Genomic DNA, 21,734 nt, shown 5'->3' with positions numbered 1-21,734 from the left:
AATAATGCCGTCACTGATGGATTCGTAGAGTTGAAGAATGGGGAGAAAATTCCTATTGTGGGGGCTGTAATGTCAAAACAGCCAACCGGTGTTACGAAGGGAATGCCAACGCTTCCTGGAAAGATTGCAGGCAAGAAGATTACGGTTCTAAGAGACACCGGTAGCTCCACGGTTATCGTGAGGAGAAATTTGGTACGGGAAAGAGAGTTGACAGGCAGAACGAAACCGGTTTGCCTAATTGACCGTACGGTCCGGATGCTTCCCGAAGCAGAAATTGAGGTTGAAACCCCGTACTTCAGCGGGAAGGTTACTGCGTTATGCATGACGACCCCCCTGTATGACCTTGTCATCGGAAACATCGACGGGGCGCGAGGGCCAAGTGATCCAGAATGTTTGGGAGAAGACCCGAAGATAGAGCCCTCGCCAACACAGCGGCCGCGAGATACAGTGGAGGAACATCCCGTGACGAATCTCACTAGAGCCCAAGGTGAAGCAGCGGCGCAAGAGACAGCGAAGGAGAAGACGATCGTGTCGAATAAGTTCACGGGCCGAGCAACCGGACTTACGTCGGCACGACCTCAACCGACCGACAGTGAAAAGGAGACGGAGTTGACCAGCCGGGCAAAATGTAGAGGCATTATCAAGCGGGTAAATAAACAGACAGGACCCGTCGAATGTAATGACGCGTTAACGGTGTCGGAAGAGACAACGATGGCTGAGACGACGCCTCAGATATCGTCGTTGGAAAGGGCTCGCCGAAAAAGAACGTGGAAGCACAAGAAGAGATCGAGCGAGCACCGCAAAAAGGGGCGCAAGCGCTGTTCGAAGTACTCAAGATAGGTGCTGAGGTGGAATCAGAATGTGTTCGGCAGGGCTGAGTGACATATGTTGTGTTAAGGTTCTTGTTATCCTGTGTCTCAAGTGTATGTCGAGTGAGTCGGTGTTCTGTGCGATGGTGTGATGTATGGTGTTGTATAATTGTTGGATAGACAGAACTTCGTACGGTTGTATTGTTTAGAATGTGTGATGAAGTGTTGTAGGCATGTACCTGTGGCTATATTTCATGTGTTGTGGAATTGAACTACAATGTACGATTGTATTGAGTGATATATTGTGAATGTGAAGTGTCATGAGCGACGGATTGTGTTACAGTCTGTGAGAATGTGTGGTGACTGTGCGCGCTCGTCTGTGTGGTTTTTGAATATTATGAGATAATATTCTTAAAGTGGGGGGCAGTGTCACAGAACGAGCGCTAAAAAAGAGCGCGCCGCCAAATCCTTGCGACAACGGGCGGCAGAAACGCCGCGAGGTAAAAAGAGAAAAAAAAAGAAAGCAAACATCCAGGGCTCCCGGGCGCGCGCTCTCCCCGCAGAAGCACGGCTTCGCAGACGAACCTCCTCACCCCACATCGGCGGCCCAGCAAGCCCGCGATTTTTCCAGAAAGAAGTGGGCGGGGCCATACCGAGTTCACTCACCGGCCGGAGAGGGCATTCCAACTGTCTCGCCCTCTTCCCAGCTTTCGCCGCGTATCGCGCCGACGAAATGACCAGAAATTTCTGGAAGGTGGCGCGGAAGGTATTTAATCGAGCGACCGAGACGACAGAACAGGAGAAGACGGAACGTTAGCGCCGGAGCGCGTAGGAATTCCGCCGTGTAGTCGGCGAAGGTTCTGCCCGTAGTGACAGAACAGGAGGAGACGGAAGTAAGCGCCAGAGTGCGTAGAGAGTCCGCCGTGTAGTCGGCGAAGTTTTGGTCCGTAGGGACGGCTCGAGCTACAGGCAAGAGCGTGGGTTTTCCGCTATCGAGCGAAGACGCGGGCAACAGCTGCGTGTGTGAAGCCGACGGATTTCCGGCGAAGAAGTTGAAGTTTGAAGAGTGGCCTATTGAAGACGGGAGTTTTCCTGGAAGAGAAACTCCGGCGAGGTTTCCTGGAAGAGAGACTTCGAGAGCTGCGGAACGACAACAACGCTGGACTTTGAGTGAGTGATTCTCGGAAGAGTATCATTCAGACTTTTGTTCCAGGGACTTTGGACTGAATAGGTTTTATATCTCTTTAGTCTTTAAGTGTCTTGGTTGTTCAATGCATGTGACTGCATTGTAGTGCGTATTGTTGTCTGTGTCCGTTGTTTCAAGTGTGGTTGATTGTACTGTGTAGTACATCGTCTGTTTGGTGACGTATTGTATGTAACTATTGTGGAGTGTGCATACGTGTGTATTGTTTTTGATCTGCCGTTAATGAGAATATAATTTTGTTTGTTTATCAACTCTCGGCTCTGTCTTGTTCTTTGGGCCACAGCCGGCGTCCGCTGGCGCACCAATAAGGACCACTTCTAAATTGTCCACGCTTTCGTGGTGCGGTTCGGGGGGCCGATACTTCGGCTCTTGGAATTAGCCCGGCGATCGCCTCCCTAATAAACGGGACAGGTGTGACATAAGCCATATTCATACCTGGGGTACTATTGACCAAAATCACGATTTAATTATGAGGCATGCTACGGCAGGGGGCTCTGGAAATTCTGACCATTTGACCTTTAACGTGTACTTACACAGCACAGTGCAGGGGCTGTGTTCCGCCTCCATCGAATTACGATCGCCACGGCTGGCATTGAACCCGCAATTTTCGGGCCACCATCAAGCACTTTCGATGAAGTTGTGAGCACAGAGGGCGTCGTTGACACAGAGGGCGTCGTTGACACGAGACGAAGGCTCGTGCGTACTCTATCATCATCATCATCATCATCATCATCATCATCATCAGCCTGACTGTGTCCACAGCAGGACAAATGCCTCTCCCATTTTCCGTCAGTTAACTCGGTCCTGTGCTTTCTGCTGCCAATTTATACAGGCAAACTTCTTAATCTCATCTGCCCACCTAACCTTCTGTCTCCCCCTAACCCGCTTGCCTTCTCTGGGAATCCAGTTAGTTACCCTTATTGACCAGCGGTTATCCCGTCTACGCGCTACATGCACAGTAATGTACAACAACCTCGGAAGAGAGCAGCGCTTCGAGGTAGGTAATAGTCCACTTTAAGTTGTAAAAAACTATGTCTACTTAGTGCAGGTAATAACCGCGGAGCCGAACCACGAGATTGAAGTAACTAAAAGAATAAGAATGGGGTGCATGGAGCACATTTGGCAAGCACTCTCAAATTATGACAGGTAGATTGCCACTATCCCTCAAGAGGAAGGTATGTGACAGCTGCATCTTGCCGGTACTTAGCTAGGGAGCAGAAACCTGGGGGCTTACAAAGAGGAATCAGCTTAAATTGAGGACGACGCAGCGAGCAATGGAAAGAAAAATGGTAGGTGTAACCTTAAGAGACAAGATGAGAGCAGAGTGGACTAGAGAACAAACGGGTGTTGAGAATATCATAGTTGAAATCAAGAAGAGGAAATGGACATGGGCGTCCCCTATAGCAAACAATAAATGCTCGTTGAATCGGCGGCAGGTGGTGTGCCTGGCCGAATGGATTCGGTTCACGGAAGCGTGCGAGGCCGCCCTGGAATCCGGGCGGTTGGCGCAGCTCCTGGACGAGGTACGCGCGCAGCTGTCCGTCCTGGCTTCCGCAGGAGCGGAGATGGGCTCCCTGCACGCGCTGCTCATCGACGCCATTCACCGACTGGCCATCGTCGAGGAGCTCACCGCCCTTGATGTGCGCTCGGTTCATGACTGGCACTGGCAGAAGCAACTCAGGTACTCCCTACGCGTGGCCGGCAATGATTGGCCCGAGCGAGCCCAGACGCACGCCTCAATTACCCTTCGCTGCTCAAGTTATATGCCAATTTTCACTAAGGTAAACATTTCGTCCCAGTACAAGGTAACAAACCAGACATGTACTTCGTTAACTTTCTAATCTCTTGCACATACTATATGGTACTAAACTTTGTACGTTGACTCAAGGCTCATGCATCAGCGATGGAGTCGGAACCTAAATGGCACGTCTTAGAAGTTCGGTCGTCGCTGAAATATTATCCCGCTTTTAGGCGCATAACGAATAGACCCGCGTCTTCTATTACAGCAGGATAATACGATGCTGCGCTGCTGCAGGTTCTACCTGCGCGACGGACGTGCTGTGGTCAAAATGGTGGATGCCTCTTTCGACTACACGTACGAGTACCAGGGCAGCGCTCCGCGACTTGTGTACACGGCTCTCACCCACAAATGCTTCGTCAGTTTGACCCAGGGTGAGCTCTACTTAAGCTGCATTTTAGGTGGCGCGTGTTAATCCTATAGTGTGAAGGCATGCATTTACTACGCACGGGGGACGATTCGCAACCACTGATTATGTTCAGGAAGAATTCTCTTTAGCATATTCGCGCTTCTCTCATTTCATGTTTCGTTCTATTCATAGCGAATTCGAGATAAAAAATTTGGATACCTTAGGTCTTTCTGCGAACTTAGAAGCGCGGTCATACTTCTCTACCTAAATAGGCATTGATTCTTACTTGGTTACGTACATATTCTGTATCATAATAAACGTAGGTTCAATTTTGCTTCATCAGGACATCATTACTGTTAGTCTACTAAGATGAAGCAAGTGCTTGGTGATCGTGCCGGAGCCCCTCTCTGAGCTTTAGTATATTGATTGCTCTCTGTTAACCTCAGAGGTTGGACGCGTGAGTATATGTCCGGTAAATGTAAATTGCGCGGTACCGCGGAGAAAAAAAATGGGGACTTGAATTAGTTTCCTTTAGAATATCTCGTTAACTGGAACCAGCACCCGAAATGTGCCGACTAAATAAGAAATAATTCTCAGTTTACACCAAAACATTCTTCCGGCGCTCCTACATTGACCTTTTGTGGGGAGCAACGAAACGCATTGAAGCGTGTGTCTTTCTTACCGATGGGCTCACAGGTATGCGGCTGGGAGTTGGAGGTAATCCATACGGACCAGCAGGCACCGGGAAAACGGAGTCGGTCAAAGCGCTTGGAAATGCTCTGGGGCGACAAGTGCTCGTATTCAACTGCGACGAGGTGTGTATCTGTGTCTGTACCAGATAACAGGCCCGCATGTGTAGTAGTAAAAAGAATCAACTTCGTCATCTGCAATGTACATATTAGTTCCTTCACGGGCAACTTTGACGCACGTGTAAGTTTACCCTTCGGTTCAGCATTCGTTTACAGCTAGCAGTTTAAGCAATCGTGCTATGTTCTTGATAATCATGCGTTGAATGCATGGCTTGTAAAACCTGGACGCTTAGAATGATTCAGTAGCTGACCTGGATACGTCAATGCACTGACAAAAAAAAAGAGTGCTCTCGTGGAAATGATGCCATCATGCCAATGCATTCACGTATCTACCCTTATCCCAATTCTGGGTTATTCGGCTTCGTTTAGGTTAAAAGAGAGAACGATAGACGTCTGTCTGCTTGGTTGGTGATATCATTAGCTGGATTTGAAACACGTAGAGCATGGACGAACGCTCGCTTGGGCGCCTGTTGGTGGGCCTGGCCCGTAGTGGTGCCTGGGGCTGCCTGGACGAGTTCAACCGACTCGACGAAGGCGTGCTCTCGGCAATGGCCGCGCTCATCGGGGACCTACAGCTGGCGTTGCACCACGGAAAGCCACACGTACGCCTACTTGGCTCGCAGGTATACTGTTATACTGGCACATCCTTGAAACATCCTTGAAAATGTTTTTCACGTGTAATCATTCAAAGGCTGCTTGGAGAGAGTACGGAATAACTTCACCTCATCTCGCAGTCGAATTTTACGCCCACCACTGACCTATTTTTTTTAGGGACGAAGCTCTTTAAGCCGTGGGTCATCCGTTCGCGATGTACTTAGTGGTAGTAGTAGCAGTAGTAGTAGTAGGTAGCCACCTCTCGTTTAGTCCTTGAAGTTTCCATTGGATGGGGGTACTTGTATATGGTGAATATATCATGAAAAGATGCGAGATTGAGGCACTTCGAGTGTTCACTACATGTACGGGCAGACAGACAGATGCACGGATGGACGGACGCATGGGCGGACGGACGCATCAACGAACGCAAGGGCGTACACATGGACGGACGCATTAACGGACGCACTAACGGATAGACACACGTATGGACGGACGTAAGGTCGCAAGTACGGTCGCACGGACGGACGTATGGATGGACGAAAGCAAGAATGGACGGACGGAAGCGTGAACGGACTGATGGATGCTTCACCCCACTCAGTATCATTACCTGCGTGAACATCCTGTTAATTTTTGTGGAACGTTTGGCGCAACGCATTGACGTTGTCAGAACCAGTGTTTGGGCGCCATACCATGGTTAAATGGTTGAGGCAAGCTAGTATAAGCTTGTCGTCATTCTTATGTTCATTGTTGGCATTGCCGTCGTGGGTATGGTCGTCATCATTATCGCCATAACTTTATGGCATTTCATAAAAACTTAGTTTCCCGCCCGCTCAAGGTACAAATGAATCCTTTTTTGTGTGTGGGGGTTATTAACCACTACTTAGTCATTGATCATAAGTGGATGCTTCAATACTAAATGCTTCATATTTCACAGTTCTGTGTCTGCGGCGTTTGGTAAACCCACTCATGACCTTTATTCGCTGCACTTAGCTCAACTAATGCAGAGTCGCAAATTGCTAATTATATTTTCGGCTGTCTTGCAGAGTAGCTAACCGAGCCAAAGCTTGGTTAACCGTTTTGTCTTTCTTTTCCATTTCTCTCTCCCGGCTGTCTTGGCAATACCTATTTTAGCATGTAGGACTATAATATTCCGTTTGAAAATAGTTACCAAGCATTTAATTCTTGGGCCATCTGTCACACCGAGTGCTGAGGCTACGTAGGAGAGCCCGGCTTTGCAAGGTAGTGCAAGGAATCATGAGTAACAAATACGTTGCTTAATATGTAACCAAGCAACAGAATTTTGCAAGCAACCATCTTGCAGCGCGTCATCCTCATACCTCGCAGCTCTCTTTGGAAATGTCATTTAAGAAAGAAACATTCACGAGGGTCACGTGTGCTTGTAATATGAGCACGTAGTGAGAAGCTTTGCTGGGCCACTTATTTTAGTAATACCTCCTATTCCTGCTAATAATGTTCATGAATATATAGTCACACCACACTGCATTGCGCGTTTTACCTTCTTGCACCCCCCACCCCCCGTCTTCGTTCAGGTGGAGTTGGACCGCAGTGCTGGGGTCTTCATCACCCTTAATCCCGCTGGAAAGCAATACGGAGGCCGCCAGCGGCTTCCCGACAGCCTGAAACAGCTGTTCCGGCCTGTGGCCATGGCGGTTCCGGACAGCGCAGACATCGCACGCGCTCTTCTGCTGGCCGGAGGATTCGAAGGGTCGCAGTCTCTGGCTGCTCGACTCGTGACAGCTTTCCAGCTCGCAAGGTATCTTGCTCGCTCACTCGTACTCGGATGCAGCGCACATCGGATGTTTTCTTTCGTTTTACCTCGTCCGCGACGTAAGACAATTAACCCTGACCAAAGTATTCTCGTCAATGACAGCGTTGCTTTTCAGACGGTGCTGCGCTATTCGTGTAAGTTTTGAAGTGTTTCGCAGAATAATGACACGTTAGCGTACCTTAAAAGCTAGCCACCTGGATTTTGAATATATAGATACATCTCGTACTAAAAATTACCCCAGCCTGCAAGAATGAGACTAACTGTCTCATCGATACATATTCGGAAAATTCGTAATAATGAAATAACTATATCAAAATATAGCTCACTGATTCAAAGAAGGGAGAGTGCACGGTAAAAATTTCACGCATTTCCACGAAGTGAACCATGAAGAGTAGGCGAAGCACTGGGGATCGTTCTTGCCGTAAATGACCCGTGACATTCCCCACTCGCGCACGTAAATGAGTGACAACGCGTGTGTATGATGTGTTTTTGCCGTTGAGCCACCGCTTCTCACGCCCTCAACTCCGGGGCAGCAGCTTGTCGGCATTGCCGCTGCTTCGCGAGCTCTCTGCTCCACGGTAGCTTATTTTCTGCGTTGGCGCTGCATTTCGCGGCCGATGGTGCGTTAGCGTTCGTTTTCATCCATCTTCATCGTCATGAGCTGAATCGCCATCGTCACCGTGAGCGCGCTTATTCTACATCGTCGTCGATTTCATTATCATTGCCACCATGATCACGGATAAGCCTAAACCCTAATGTGCTTCGTCCCTGAAACAAAATTGCTTTAACGCAGCGAAAGCTGACAATATACGAGCTCAGAAACGGAGCTAGGGTGTTGTATTTTCGATTGTCTGTTTTGTTTCCAGTATTCTTGGTGCTTCGTTATTGGGTAAAACATGGATGCGCCATTGTATATTTGTCAGGATGAACCAATTGGAAAGATTAGTGATGAAAGAAAGAGGCGTCAACGATGAAACTACACATTATATTACTATACGCTGGAATTCGCATAGTGAATTGAATATATTTTCTAAAGCCGGGTCGGTCGTCCCCTAAAGAGCATCGATCAGCATTATGCTCACCCGTAGGTCACGAGGTCAAATCCCGGCTGCGGTGGCTGCATTTTCGATGGAGGCGGAAATGTTTTAGGCCCGTGTGCTCAGATTTGGGTGCACGTTAAAGAACCCCAGGTGGTCGAAATTTCCGGAGCCCTCCACTACGGCTTCTCTCATAATCATATGGTGGTTTTGGGACGTTAAATCCTACATATCAATCAATAAACATTGTGCTCACGCAGGGAGCTGCTGGTGCCCCAGCAACACTACGACTGGGGTTTGAGGGCGCTCAAGAGCGTCCTTCTTGCCTGCGGACGAATGCGGCTCGCTGCCGCACCTCCATCGGGTAAGTTGGCCCCTGTACCGTTGAAGCAGTTGCGCAAGGGTATATTAGCATAACCTTCCTAGTGTCACTTCTGTCGCTGTTGTCGACTGCGCATCGAATTCCAGCCCACTACGGCTTCATTTTCTGGTCATGGACAGAACGACACAGCCTCTTTGCGGAGCTAACTTAAGTTGCAGTAATCTGTTCTTGAAGATTGCAGTGCTTGCGGTTGATTCCATGGGCCACTTTAAGCTCTACTGGAGAGATGCGACATAGAGAACAGTAAAAGACAAAGAAGGTGCCGAAATCGGGCATATATATGTTTTATGGTAAATTTCCAACCGATAATTCTATCTTCAGAGCCTGCAGCGCTCCTTCCATCGTTCCTTCTGATTTTTTTCAGTATCATCAAGTCTTTAAGTGGCCTGTTTCACCGCAACTTTCTAGTACGATATGTTGCAGCTTTTGCAAGACTAGGTCGTTCGAGGCTAAATTTTTTATCTCGGATGGGTAGGCTGACGTAAGCTTGCAAGCTACCGGCAGTAGCTATACACCACTTGCAACGGTTTGAACTGCTGTGCAGTTGAAACTCGATCTAACAAAGCAATGAGTACGCTCGAGTTAATGCAGGAATTGAGGAAGTTAGTCTATTCGAGAAAAGCTTCTTCCGGCTCTTGGAAATCTGCACACGTGAAAGATCCGAAAGCTCAGCCCGAGTGCTGCCCTGACGGGAAGACTCCCATGTCACTGACACAGGGTGCACCAAGTCCGGTTGACGCAAGCCATGAAGAGGGTTGCCTGACTCGATGAATGGCGAACTAAATGCGGAGACGGCAAGAATGAATGAAGCGGTTGAGCCAGTGGGCCGAGTCAGAAAACTGCGAAGAGAGGACTAGTGCCATAAAATCACGAAACTGTTACCATCCAAAGCAGCATTCACTGTGCAATAGCGCTATCGACTGTCGATTCCACTGCTTCATGCATAAACGCGTCGTACAGCCTTGTCAGTCTAAAGCCAGGATCATGAGTAAGGCACCTGGCCGTTTCAGTTCGATATCGCTGGAGAGCACGCTTAAAAGAAAACCCGTCTCTGCGAACATTGTTGGAAATCGCCGTTTTTTTTTCCCCACTCAGCTGTTTCTCGAAATGCTTCATCTTTTGATTGGATATGGTAGCTAAGCTAGTTTGTTAAATCTCGCTGGTAGTCACACTGAGCCCTACGAATGTTTCACGGAGAGTGGAAATTTCTGCGTAAAATCGGCTTTTGATGGACCGAGTTCTAGCTGTATCAACTTGTGATGGCACATGAATACTCAGCAAGCAGATAAAACAAGAAACATCGAATCGGCGCTAGATTGAGTTATAATGTAAAAACGACATATGATAACATCAGAGGCGTAGCCAAGGGGTAACGCGCCTGGCCCGCGGCCGCGTTTGCGGAAGGAGCACGCTGGTCACACACAAAGAAGTAAGAATTCTCACAGTTCGGCTTTGTCAAATATACTTGTGCTTCAGTTTCGTGCATCTTCCTTTCTAACTGAACGGCACGCTTTAAGTGTCTAAGTGTCGGGCTGTGACATTTGTTAGTCCGCGCACGTTTTTGTATGCTTCTTTCACGCGTGCTTTCTGTTTGAGGTGCGCCCTGCAAGTTTCAATCTGCATGTCGTTATTCGCGGGACTTGGAAATTCGTTGCTGTAGCATTCATTCCCTCACCCTCGTGGTGAAACAATGCACGATAAACGCTGACCTACTACCTCTGTAATGAAACGTTTCACTTTCGTGTTATACTGAATCCACGAAAAAGGGATCAGACACTTTTTTTTGCCATGGCACACTATATATAAGCACGAAATGGGGCACTCGACCACATCTGTCCGCCCTGCCCCCACTAGATCAAAAAGTTTAATGAAGTGGAATGCTGGGCCAGTTGGTACAACATAATGTGGAAATATATGAGCGCACAAGGTATAAGCACTTGACATGAAAGACGCTTTCCTGTCAAGTGCTTTTCCTTCTACCTTGTGCACTCATATATTTCCTAATTAGATCAAAAAGTCCCCCCCCCCCAAACAAAAATTACTGCCTACGCTCCTGGATAATATAAAACGAATGATTGGGTCTGCTAAATGAAAAAAAAAATTGGGATAGTGCACTTGTGCTGTGTTTTTTCTTTCTTCTGTCAGGGGTAACAATACCCATTCGATCGATCAAACGCGCCCCACTATAACCAGAATTCTTATGAAAGTTCATGTTGTGGGCATGCGCTGTACTTGTTTTCGCCGATCTCGTTCAGACACTGATGACCGCCATGCTTGGGAACAAAGCCTCGTGGTGCGGGCAGTGCGGCTTCAGGTGCTGCCCAAACTGGCTGTCCGCGACTGCGGCCACTTCGAGAGGCTGCTCCGCGACGTCTTCCCTGGAGTCCCGCACGGGGAAGACAGTGTCGGAGAGGACGAGCTGTCGTCGGCGCTTCGGGAGGCGTACGTCAACCTGGGACTCACCTGGGATGAAGCACAGGTGAATTTTCTCTTGCATATGAGACGTGGAATAGTGGCCGTATACAAGTTTGTTAAGCAAAATTAAGTGAGAAACAAACCGTTATAAAACGCTATCCATGCTGTTCCTGCAGTCAGTTTAGGTGAAACTTATAAGTAAAAAATAAAGGCCCCGTAAAAATCAAGAAACACACAAGAGAAAGTAAATACGCTGCTGAGCGGGGAATATTCAAATGCAGTGCGCATGTTTATAGAAGTAGCATACAATTTTCAGATTGTTCACTAATACGAAACGTGTGCGGAGCTGGGGAGACACAACTCGGCAGACAAGAGTTGGCAGAGAGAGTGAGCTAATAAGGAAAGACCTCGACGCTATTTTCACTGATTCCAGGTGAAACAATACAAAAATCATTTAGCGGAAGTGCAGAAGACGGCTGGGCTAGCCAATGTTGCCGTCATGACTGGTCAGGCAGCAGTTTAGATTCGCATCCCATGGCAACTTGCACGGCCGCTTTGTCCGCGCATTTCAGCGGTGTCGAAACAGGTGACTGAGCGCTATACGCTCACAGAGAGCCCAGTTTTTATGACGGCTGTCGGATAACGACGTAGTAGTGGACGTTGCATCAGGTTTCGCATACTGACTACACAAAGAAGTTGGATGACTCTTGGGGCCGACTTCGTTTCTCGTCACTTGTATGGTCAAAGCGTGCATCTACTGCATACATATCGTCGTGGCTACCGGAAACGTATTTATAGTCTCCGTTATGCCTGTTCCAATCGCACGGAAAGCGAACTATCGGGATTGGCGAATGGTTGCATATGACCAGTATCTACCCGAAACAACGGGCCAGCAATTATTTCTTCAGCTGCCTTGCCCTATGCGTGACCAGCAGTGAGCAATAACGGGAACCTCGGTACGTAGTGAACGTCAGTACAGGCGCTTCAAGGAGACTTGTCTTCATCACGACGAAAGAGCTGGCGATGTCAGAGTCCTATCGCCGCTCTTGAAATGTCGGTTTCGCGCTGAGGCCCACCATTGATCAGTGTCAATCTCCGTTTTCCTGAAACTGCTTCGTTTTGTACGGACTACGCTAAAATTTGCATCTTCGGGGGGCCTCGTTCAACTGTACACGCACACTTGCGTGCAGGTTCGCAAGGTGCTGCAGTTGCGCGAGCAGCTCTCCCAGCGCACCGGAGTGATGCTCGTAGGACCGCCCGGTTCGGGCAAGACGAGCGTGTGGCGACTACTGCAGAGAGCCCTGCACACGGCCTCCGCGGGACGGAAACCGCCGCCGCGTCTCTGGTTGATGGGACCGAAGTCTCTGCCCCGGCATCAGGTGCGTGCCGTTCTGAAAAATTATGCGGGGCTTAGAGAGTTGTGCATGCGCATTATCAAACACCGTGCATCATTTTTACCATACGCAACGGTTAAATATGTTTGTTTACATGAATACTTTTATTTGTACGTCGCGTAACTCTACTGGCGTCTGCAGCAGTAGTAATCAACTTATCTATCGCGTTCACCGTACATACGAATATATTGGCAGGAGCAGAGCACGAAAGAAAAAAACTCTGTGCAGCCATCTGTAATTCAATTAGACCCCTCTTCTATGGCACCTTTTTTTAAGGACGTGCCCTAACAAGAATTTGCCTTGGAGTACAGTAGCTTTTCTCTAATGCCAGTTACGCTAGGTATTCGTACGGGGAACCATGCATTTTTCTTACCGTGAACGAATACCGGGCAGTATTCGTTCACTATCTTTACAAAATTTCATTGATGCCGCTATTGCCCATTTAGAAAATAGGTAAAGATCGTGGTTACAATACCATAGTGATGTTTTCTTTTGTATTTCAGTTTTATTGTTGTTTTGTTGTTGTTGATCTCTTTGTATTAGTTTTGTATAACTCATCCACTCCTGCTATAGCCCCGCATTAGGGCTGCAGTATATTGAAATAAATAAATAAATATAGCTGTAAAATCATGTACTTTTCTTGATATAGCTATAAAATCATGTATCGAAGCGCGCGAGCAAAACGGGACTTGAACAGCACCCAGAAAATTCGCCTGTAGATGGCGATTCGTGGGAGCGTTTGCACCGTTTACAATGAACCATCATTTTTGAGACGTATACTTTCATTCTTACGTTGCGTTGCCAAATGGGCGGGCCTTGCTGCGTACATGGCTTTCACTTATCCCCCTCTTTTAAGGATACTAACCAGGTGGATTTCAGCTGTCGACAATACGCTAAACGAAGGCGTTCCTTATTGCCTCGCGCAATATATCTCGAGTTACTGTTGCAACAAACACAGTGCATGCATTTGCTACAACGAGGATGGCGTGAATAGCGGAAGTCTTCCGACGTGCCACCCTAGGGGCACTTAGAAATGTGGCAGCTTGGGCTAGTTGGTGTGGCATGACGATAGTTATAGCGTGAGGACAAAACGACGTGGTTTTGTTCTCGCGCTATAACTATCATCATGCCTAGGGGGACGTTGTTTCGGCCTATAGAAACTCCACTCGACGGCACAAACACAAGCAGCCGCATGCATTCTCCCCAATCACCCTCTCTCTTGAAAAGACACAAGAAATAAACATTATTTTTCACATATATGTGAATTACTCTTTCACGATACTAAAAAACATCACGCTTGCTACAAGACGACGATTATTAAGAGATGAAATGCGCAGAAATATGGTGGGTGCGATGCTAGCAACCGTCGGCGTGACTTTGTAGATTATGATGGTGTCTATTAGGACCCAGGTAGTCCCTAATTCGTAAAAGTTTAATAAAATGTCTTCTGAAAAATTCAGTGGCCTAATATGCCAACTTTCAATATATTTTATTTGATCCAGTGTGGCCAAATTGCGTAAAAAAAGCTTTGATATATGGGGCGTCACCATCGTAGCTTTCAACGGAAGACTTCAATGTGAGACTTGTGGCATCAATTTTTCTTATCGATTAAATAAATATGTTGTGTTGAAATCGATAATAATAGAGTTGTCGGAGCACAATTTATCCGTCCAGGCTAATTTATTGTTTCACATTAGTGTTGCTTCAAAATATGCGCTGAACACTGTACGTGCGTAAAGCAGACATAGATGCACACGCATGCATTAATGTCATGCTTACAGCTGCTTGGCTGCGTCCACCCGGACACCAGGGAGTGGTGCGACGGCGTTCTCACGGCCAGCGCTCGGGAGGCCGCCAGGGAGCCTCAAGGTGAGAACAACGCTATTCCATACAACGGCAAATTGGTAACCAGCTAACAAATTTATCGCAGCAATTTTGAAGAATAGTTCGCACAATTACAGATGAAATTGGAGCAAGTTCTAACAGCTTCAACTACACAGTGTCAAAATCTATCGCATCCCTCCCCCCACTGCCCACCAGCACATCATCTGCAACAATCGACATTATGCGCACATAACTGGGCTTACTGAATTGCCAGAGGCGTAAAGGAGAGCTCATCGGCTGCCCATGTGTTTGCCGAGTGCGTTTCAAAGTAGCACTCTGAATAGCGACATAGACACGAAGTGGATGGAGTGCGTATGGATGACACGGATATCTTAACAGTTTTACACTGCGTGCAGGCTGTTTCACGTGATGTTCGTGCTACGTTCACGTCGCAGCCTATAATGGTAACCTTTCTTTTTTTTTTAGAAGCGGGACATTTCTTGTTCAGGACTGTGTCCCGCGGCATCGGCGTCCGCATTCGTACTACGCATGCGCAACTCTCCTCCTTCCTTCTGTCCAACAGCTGCGCGTTACTCTTTCCACTTCTGTCTCACCACCTGTCTGCGCTTATCCTGCGTTCTCGCGTCTGCCTTCGCGGCGCATGAGCTCAACGCCGACTAAATTTCAAGGCCGAAAGGCTGCAGCAGTGACGTCAGAGGGTGGGGGCCCAGTTACGCCGCGAACGCGTCGGAAAGCCTGTGTTTTGTTCACGTTTTAGGAGAACGAACGCTCCCGCTCTCGCAGCTGCTGCTTCTTGATTGGGCCGAATAAAAGATGTGAAAAAAAGTCTTACTGAGCATGCTCAGTTGGGCAACTGGGCCCCCAACCTCTGACGTCACTGCGGCAGCCTTTCGGCCTTGAAATTTAATCGGCGTTGATGAGCTACTCTCCTCCTCTAGTCTCCTCTCTTTCATAAATTGGGTAAACGTTAGTGTTTGCTGCTTCGCATCTACACGTGGTTCCCTTTAGCGGGAGACGGTGCTATTTACTTTTTTGTGGGGGTCGGGGGAAGGCATCAGTTTGTTTCTGACATGAAGTACCAAAAGCTTTATCTAGTGAGAGAAAAGTCGGGAGAACCAGAACATGCTTGTAATAATACTATACCTTTTTAGAAATTTAACACCATACAATAAATATTTTGTTGAGACCATACCATTGAATCTGAAATAATTTTTAATACCTTAGATCATTATCCTGCGTCTAAGAAGTACGTTGTTATGCATCCAGTTGAAAGAAAGCGGCGGACATTTTTCCACTGTTGAAAGACGGCATCCGTAAACGTTACTCGCGCCTGCGCAGAGGTCTCCTGCTGGATCGTGTGCGACGGAGACGTGGACCCGGAGTGGGTGGAATCCCTGAACTCGGTCCTTGACGATAACCGATTGCTGACACTGCCGTCCGGCGAACGCATCCAGTTCGGACCGAACGTGCACTTCGTGTTCGAGACGGATAGCCTGGCCACAGCATCGCCGGCCACAGTGTCTCGCGTGGGAATGGTGTTCCTCAGGTACATCATCGATCATTTGCCAGACGAAGTGCTCACAGTTCTATGAAAAAAAAATCACAATGACTCCTATACAATCGCATAAAACGACGATGTATTCAGTCGATGTATTTATCCTGCCCCATTCGCCTTTGAAAGCTTTCTGAACCTAATCTCCCTGCCTTTCATTTCTTCCCTTCCTCCTCCTTCTCCTCCTCCTCTGAACCTAACTTTGTATTTCACTCTCTCCAGCATCGGAGGTACTAAAATATTTCTGCGCCTCGCATGGTTCTGTCCGCCTTCAACCAATTATTCCGTGATGACGTCCTCACGCGACGTCACCTTGTTGTCATTACGTAATCGCAACTTCTGGTGTGCTTTTGCGTCATGATGACGTCGTTTTACAGAGTGCTCACGGGACTTTTTGTACACCGGCTGCACACACACACATTCGCTTGAGTATAGCGTCATTTTTGACCAACGTTTATTACCTATGGTCGGTTGCGACTTCAGAACTCCTGAGAGGCCCCGCTTATGAGACCGAGGCACAGCATGCAATCACCTCCTCGACTTAGAAAATAGTCCCGTTCACGCACACGGCAGTGTTCTCCGAAGGCTGCTCATCCGGGGCATGACGTCAGCCGATAGTGCGCGCCAATTGGCACAGGGCTTGTGTGCACCCGCTTTTGAGGACTAAACACAGTGCACTTCTGAAGTTGTGACGTTTTTCGTCATCGTTCGTGTTCAGCCCTACGCCGGTCTAACGATGTATGGTCACGTATCACAAATCGTCAGGTCTCGCCAAATCTTGAAGAAGCCGAGGCTCAATTTTTGCGTTTTATGGTGCCTCTAAGACTTCCGAAATACATTACGGCCATTCACTTTCGATAGTCACTGTCATTTCGTGAACGTCGTAACAGTGGGCTCATTCGCATAGGTCAACTGTCTGGCGACATGGAAAACACCGTGAACTCGGCGGCATCAGCCACAAAGCTGCTTCTATGGGAGAAGTGCTAAACCAAAGAGCTAAGATTGTCGGCCAACGGATGACCAACGGAAGACAATTGGCGCTACCGAAAGGACTTGGGATTTCAGCCTCAGTTCTTTTTACCATGTTATTCATGTCCGATTAAGTGTCTGGGCGCAATAATGTAACACTTAATGCAGACGCGCTGGCTGATAGCTTGGTGTACAGCATAAATATCGCTGGAATACTAACGTCATATTTACACCGACGAAAAACCGGTCTTGAAATTATCGGCATCACCTTATATGATTAACACTCCTTAAGCGGCACCCCTTCAATATTGTCGAGTGCCACGCATACCATAACGTTTGCTTGAGGAGTTCCGCGAATAATTTGGTAAATATGGAACACATAAGTAATTATCGCAAAAAATTACAGTGGTAATTGGCGTTTGCATGTTGGCTAATAATCGCTGATTAGCAGAGTACGGTCACTGTGTTGTCATTCGTGCAGTGCCGAGAACAGTCCGGTCAAGGGTATGGTCACGTCTTGGCTGAAGGGGCAGCCACAGGAGGGCGCCGCAATAGCGGACCTCGTTGAAGAGCACTTCTTTCGGGCTCTGCGCTTCGCCTTGCAGATGGTACGTCACCTCCGCACTGATACTCACGTCACAAAGCACACTATGTTATCGAGCATTCTCTTGACTAATGTCTTCTGACATTATCTGCGCGTGCCTGGGATACGTGCAAATGTCAGCGGGCGAATATTAACTCTACGTAAAGGATTCTTCCACGGCAGTCCTGTGGTGATGGTGCTCGACTGCTGAACCGGAGGTCGAGGCATCGAATCCCGCGCCGCATTTCGACGGAGGCAGAATGCTTAGAGGCCCCGAGTACTCCCGTTTAACTGCAGGTTAAAGGGCGCCGGATGGTCCTAAATTCCGAAGCCTTCTTCGCTACGGCGTCTCTCATGATCCGATCGTGGTCTTGGGATATAAAACCTGAACAGTTATTTTTATTAACTATATATGCTTAGAGGCCCGTGTACTCACGTTAAACTGCAGGTTAAAGGGCGCCGGACGGTCCGAAATTCCGAAGCCTTCTTCACTACGGCGTCTCTCATGATCCTATCGTGGTCTTGAAATATAAAACCTGAACAGTTATTATTATTAACTATATAGGAAGAACCTGTTGGCATTGTCTTATTGGGTCGCCCCGCGTGCGTACAGCAACCACAGAGTTTCACCTGATGGAGGATCCTGTGTGGTAGGATGTTCATTACTTCGCGTGACGTAGTCGTAATCTTTTAGTTATGAGAGCAAAATTACTTCGCTTGCTAAAAGCTGCTCCCTGTATGCCTTCACGTTAATAATGAACTATGTATACTGAACGAAAGCGCGGCATATCTTCGTGCGTTACAAAACACCACGCCTTATTAAAGAACATGCTCTTTGCGAAGCGTTACTCGAAAGGCATGAAGGGACGACAGCACTCTATAGGATGCCATGGAACTGTTTTTGTGAGCTGAAATTTAGGATGGTAACTATATTATCGTCAACATGCACTTAATTTTTGATAAGCAGGGATGCTTGAAACGTGACACACAAGTGTGTGCAGTAGCTTCTCAGCGGCGGCTGCTGGATGGTGTGACACTAAACTAAAACTTTGTATTTACAGAAGGACTTCGTTCTTGAGACATCCGCTACGGCAGTGGTGCGCAGCGCCCTCTCTTATCTACGAGACGTCAAAACCAGGCCTGAGTTCGCGCTGGCGCTGGCTCGAGGGCTGACCGCCAGCCTTGGTACAAGTGGAAGAGACAAGGTCGCCAAGGAGGTATACTGCTAATCAGTGCGTGAGTGAGCCAATATGCCATGCGACGATCCCGAAGGTGTATAAAATGTTCTGTGGCAAATGCCGCTGGCGCTGCAGCCACAGCAGGGCTAAATCCAGCAGAGAAGGTGTGCTGAAGACGGCACACGTCAAGCTACCATTCTAGATGTGGTTGGTAAAGCGCGAAAATTACGTGACAAAAAAAACAATCTGTTAAAATTATTAAAGTTGCTAACATCCCTCGCAACTCACATTCATACACTTTTCTTCGCACCCTCATCGAGCTGCGCGAGGGGCGTGATAGGAGCTTACCGTACCAGGATTTTGTACAGAACATCGCAGTGACCGCGCGAATTCGCCTGAGATGCCCTTGCAATTTTATACGTCGAATCGGCTTTTGTGTATAACGTAGGCTGGCATGCAGAGGAAAAAATGTGTGACTCGAGGCACGTCTAACATAAAGTGTGGCCTCTGTGATTAGTTCCGGCAGCCAAGGGCGTAGGCAGAATTCTTTTACCGAAGAGAGCACCAGCTTGATCTGAAGGGAGGGCAGGACAAGCAGATGTGGTCGAGTGTCATATTGTCCTTAGCATGCCCTGGAAAGAAAAAAAAGGGGGGGGGGGGGGAGGTACAGGCCCGGTGGGCCACTCCCTGGCTACGCAACTGCCTGGGCTAATCGCGGAGGCCACGCATAAAGTCGCTTGTTCTAGCGTATTAAAGAAGACACCTTCTCGTGGGGTATTATTGTGATTTTACTTGCAAACTTGGGTGAACAAAATAGAGCCTCGACTACGCGTTGCTTTCAATCCGCAGATTTTCTCTTGGATGAGAGTGTCAGCGCCCGACCCCAGCCGTCCCCTCAACTGCTACTGGGACAAAGAGTCCGGCAAGCTGACAAAGTACGAGCCACAGGTGTGTGTAGTGAGCTAACTCACTCTTGTTGACGATTCACACATTCTTCACACCCAATTAAGGTAAACATACTTATGCCTTAGTGTGCGGTCAATGTCCTTTGAGTCCCACAGGCGAGACGAGCTACACAGATATTTTCACCCATAAGATAAATAATAAAAGTGAAGCTTGGATCGCAAACACCGCCCATTCAGATTATGTCCTACAAGAGACACCACAAAAACACTTAAGGATCATTGTTGGGGGCATCAGGAGGGTAGATCGATTCGAACGGCAAGGATCTCGCTGTTTAGAGAGAGCTGTATATGTGGCAATCAATAATTCAGCAAAAAGGGGAATAGGTCTTTTCTTTTTAAGAACGATAGTTTTTATTGGGATACTTCAAACAGGAAGGTTTGTTGCATGCTAGTAACAGCACCGCGGGTGAGTACAACTGTCCGGTGCAACAAAATTACTTCAGTGGGACGTATGTACAAACAAAAGAGCATAGACACGATGTAACTGACAGCGCGGTGATACTATCACAGATCATGGAACAAAACCGAGAGAGGAGGAAACACAAAAAGCACTAAGTTTGAACAGAATCACATTTATTTGCGAAGAAAAGTTAACTTTATTTGTCCCCTTGCCAGTGACTTAAACGCGAAAATTTTGGTTCGCCTGTCAGTGTTAGGGATGCCAACCTATGACAACGTTTTATCTTTAGATTGACTCTCGAAAACTTTCTAGATTACTTGAAATATCTCTTCATTACTTAGGCTAATTCAGTGCGCTCTGTGGCCCAATTTTTCGTAATTTTGGTAAAAGTAAGAACCACCACAATAAAAATTACTTCAGCTCTTTTTTTTCCCTACATGTCCTATGCGTTTTCTTGTACAGATAGATATGTGGGGTTTAACGTCCCAAAACCACCATATGATTATGAGAGACGCCGTAGTGGAGGGCTCCGGAAACTTCGACCACCTGGGGTTCTTTAACGTGCACCCAAATCTGAGCACACGGGCCTACAACATTTCCGCCTCCATCGGAAATGCAGCCGCCGCAGCTGGGATACGAACCCACGACCTGCGGGTCAGCAGCCGAGTACCTTAGCCACTAGACCACCGCGGTGGGGCCGTTTTCATGTACAGGACTTGCAGATTGCGCCAGTTGATGTAGCTGCAGCGAGAGATTTGTCATGTTCAATTTGCACACTCATCGAAGGCCTTTGGGCCAACTGTGAGTTCTTAGTACCTTTCCTGCACTTTCAGCTAGTGAGGTGGTTGTCAGTATATAATTTTACGTATTTGGAATTTGTTTACCATAATTTGCAGTAAATATACACGGGCCCAACGCTACACCTTCCTTTCGTACCTGCGATCAGCTTTTCGTTTGCTTGAATCGTTTTGTCACATCGTTCGCTCGCAGGAAAACGACATGATGAAAAGATTAAAGCCTCCAAGAGCCTTCTCGTCCCTTTTCGTCGTGCGTTTCTTTTTTAAATGATGAACCAGTGCCAGCTCACCCAATTTTCAACCCTACTTTCGCTCTGTTTCTCTCTAAGCCTCCTAGTTCAGTGAATGCAGTTTTCACTGAAAAACCAAATTTCTCTTAGTTTCAAGGCGCAGTAATCGCTCAACGCACTCATAATAATATGCGCGCGAATGCTTAATATTTACAATGACAAAGCTTAATTTTTCCGGTATCATCATATAGTGATCTCGCGTTGCAGAACTGCTATTGTCTTCACTCAGCCCAAAGCAATTGTAAATGAAGTAAACAAGAAGTAGCCTAAAGTACTGTTTTTATGGCTTTTACAGCTGAAAAAGCGAGATTGATCAGTAATGCCAGTAATCAGGCCACGTAATCTAAGATTTACAAAGCGTAATAAAAATATCCAAATTCAACAAAAGGACGCCAAATCCCTGTAAGACATAGAACATCCTTTAAACTTCAGATAAATGGGTGTTTAGAAAAAAGTGGGTAATGATTTCGAGTATTAGCTACTCTACTTTGAGAGAGCATTAAGCCATCCCATTGGTCTAGTACGGCGTATGACGCCCTCTTGACAAAAATTGCGGCGTGAGCCAAGAGGACAAC

The 21,734-nt window shown here is 47.5% G+C and overlaps 1 protein-coding gene across 1 annotated transcript in view; it reads left to right on the top strand.

Moving 5' to 3' along the window:
- Nucleotides 1-21,734, top strand: part of btv (dynein cytoplasmic heavy chain beethoven) — a 121,533-nt gene that overhangs the window by 45,031 nt on the left and 54,768 nt on the right. Inside the window, exons 16-28 of the mRNA XM_075885921.1 lie at nt 3,450-3,694; nt 4,049-4,185; nt 4,857-4,975; nt 5,410-5,592; nt 7,114-7,337; nt 8,650-8,753; nt 11,027-11,250; nt 12,377-12,565; nt 14,362-14,449; nt 15,764-15,971; nt 17,428-17,554; nt 18,591-18,746; nt 19,557-19,655. Of these exons, the coding sequence (XP_075742036.1) occupies nt 3,450-3,694; nt 4,049-4,185; nt 4,857-4,975; nt 5,410-5,592; nt 7,114-7,337; nt 8,650-8,753; nt 11,027-11,250; nt 12,377-12,565; nt 14,362-14,449; nt 15,764-15,971; nt 17,428-17,554; nt 18,591-18,746; nt 19,557-19,655 (2,103 nt within the window). The remainder of the gene's footprint in view (nt 1-3,449; nt 3,695-4,048; nt 4,186-4,856; nt 4,976-5,409; nt 5,593-7,113; nt 7,338-8,649; nt 8,754-11,026; nt 11,251-12,376; nt 12,566-14,361; nt 14,450-15,763; nt 15,972-17,427; nt 17,555-18,590; nt 18,747-19,556; nt 19,656-21,734) is intronic.

The sequence above is a fragment of the Rhipicephalus microplus genome, chromosome 2, assembly GCF_043290135.1.
Source record: "Rhipicephalus microplus isolate Deutch F79 chromosome 2, USDA_Rmic, whole genome shotgun sequence".
NCBI lineage: Eukaryota > Metazoa > Arthropoda > Arachnida > Ixodida > Ixodidae > Rhipicephalus > Rhipicephalus microplus.
The sequence above is the reverse complement of the archived record's forward strand: the minus strand, read 5'-3'. Positions and strand labels throughout refer to the sequence as shown.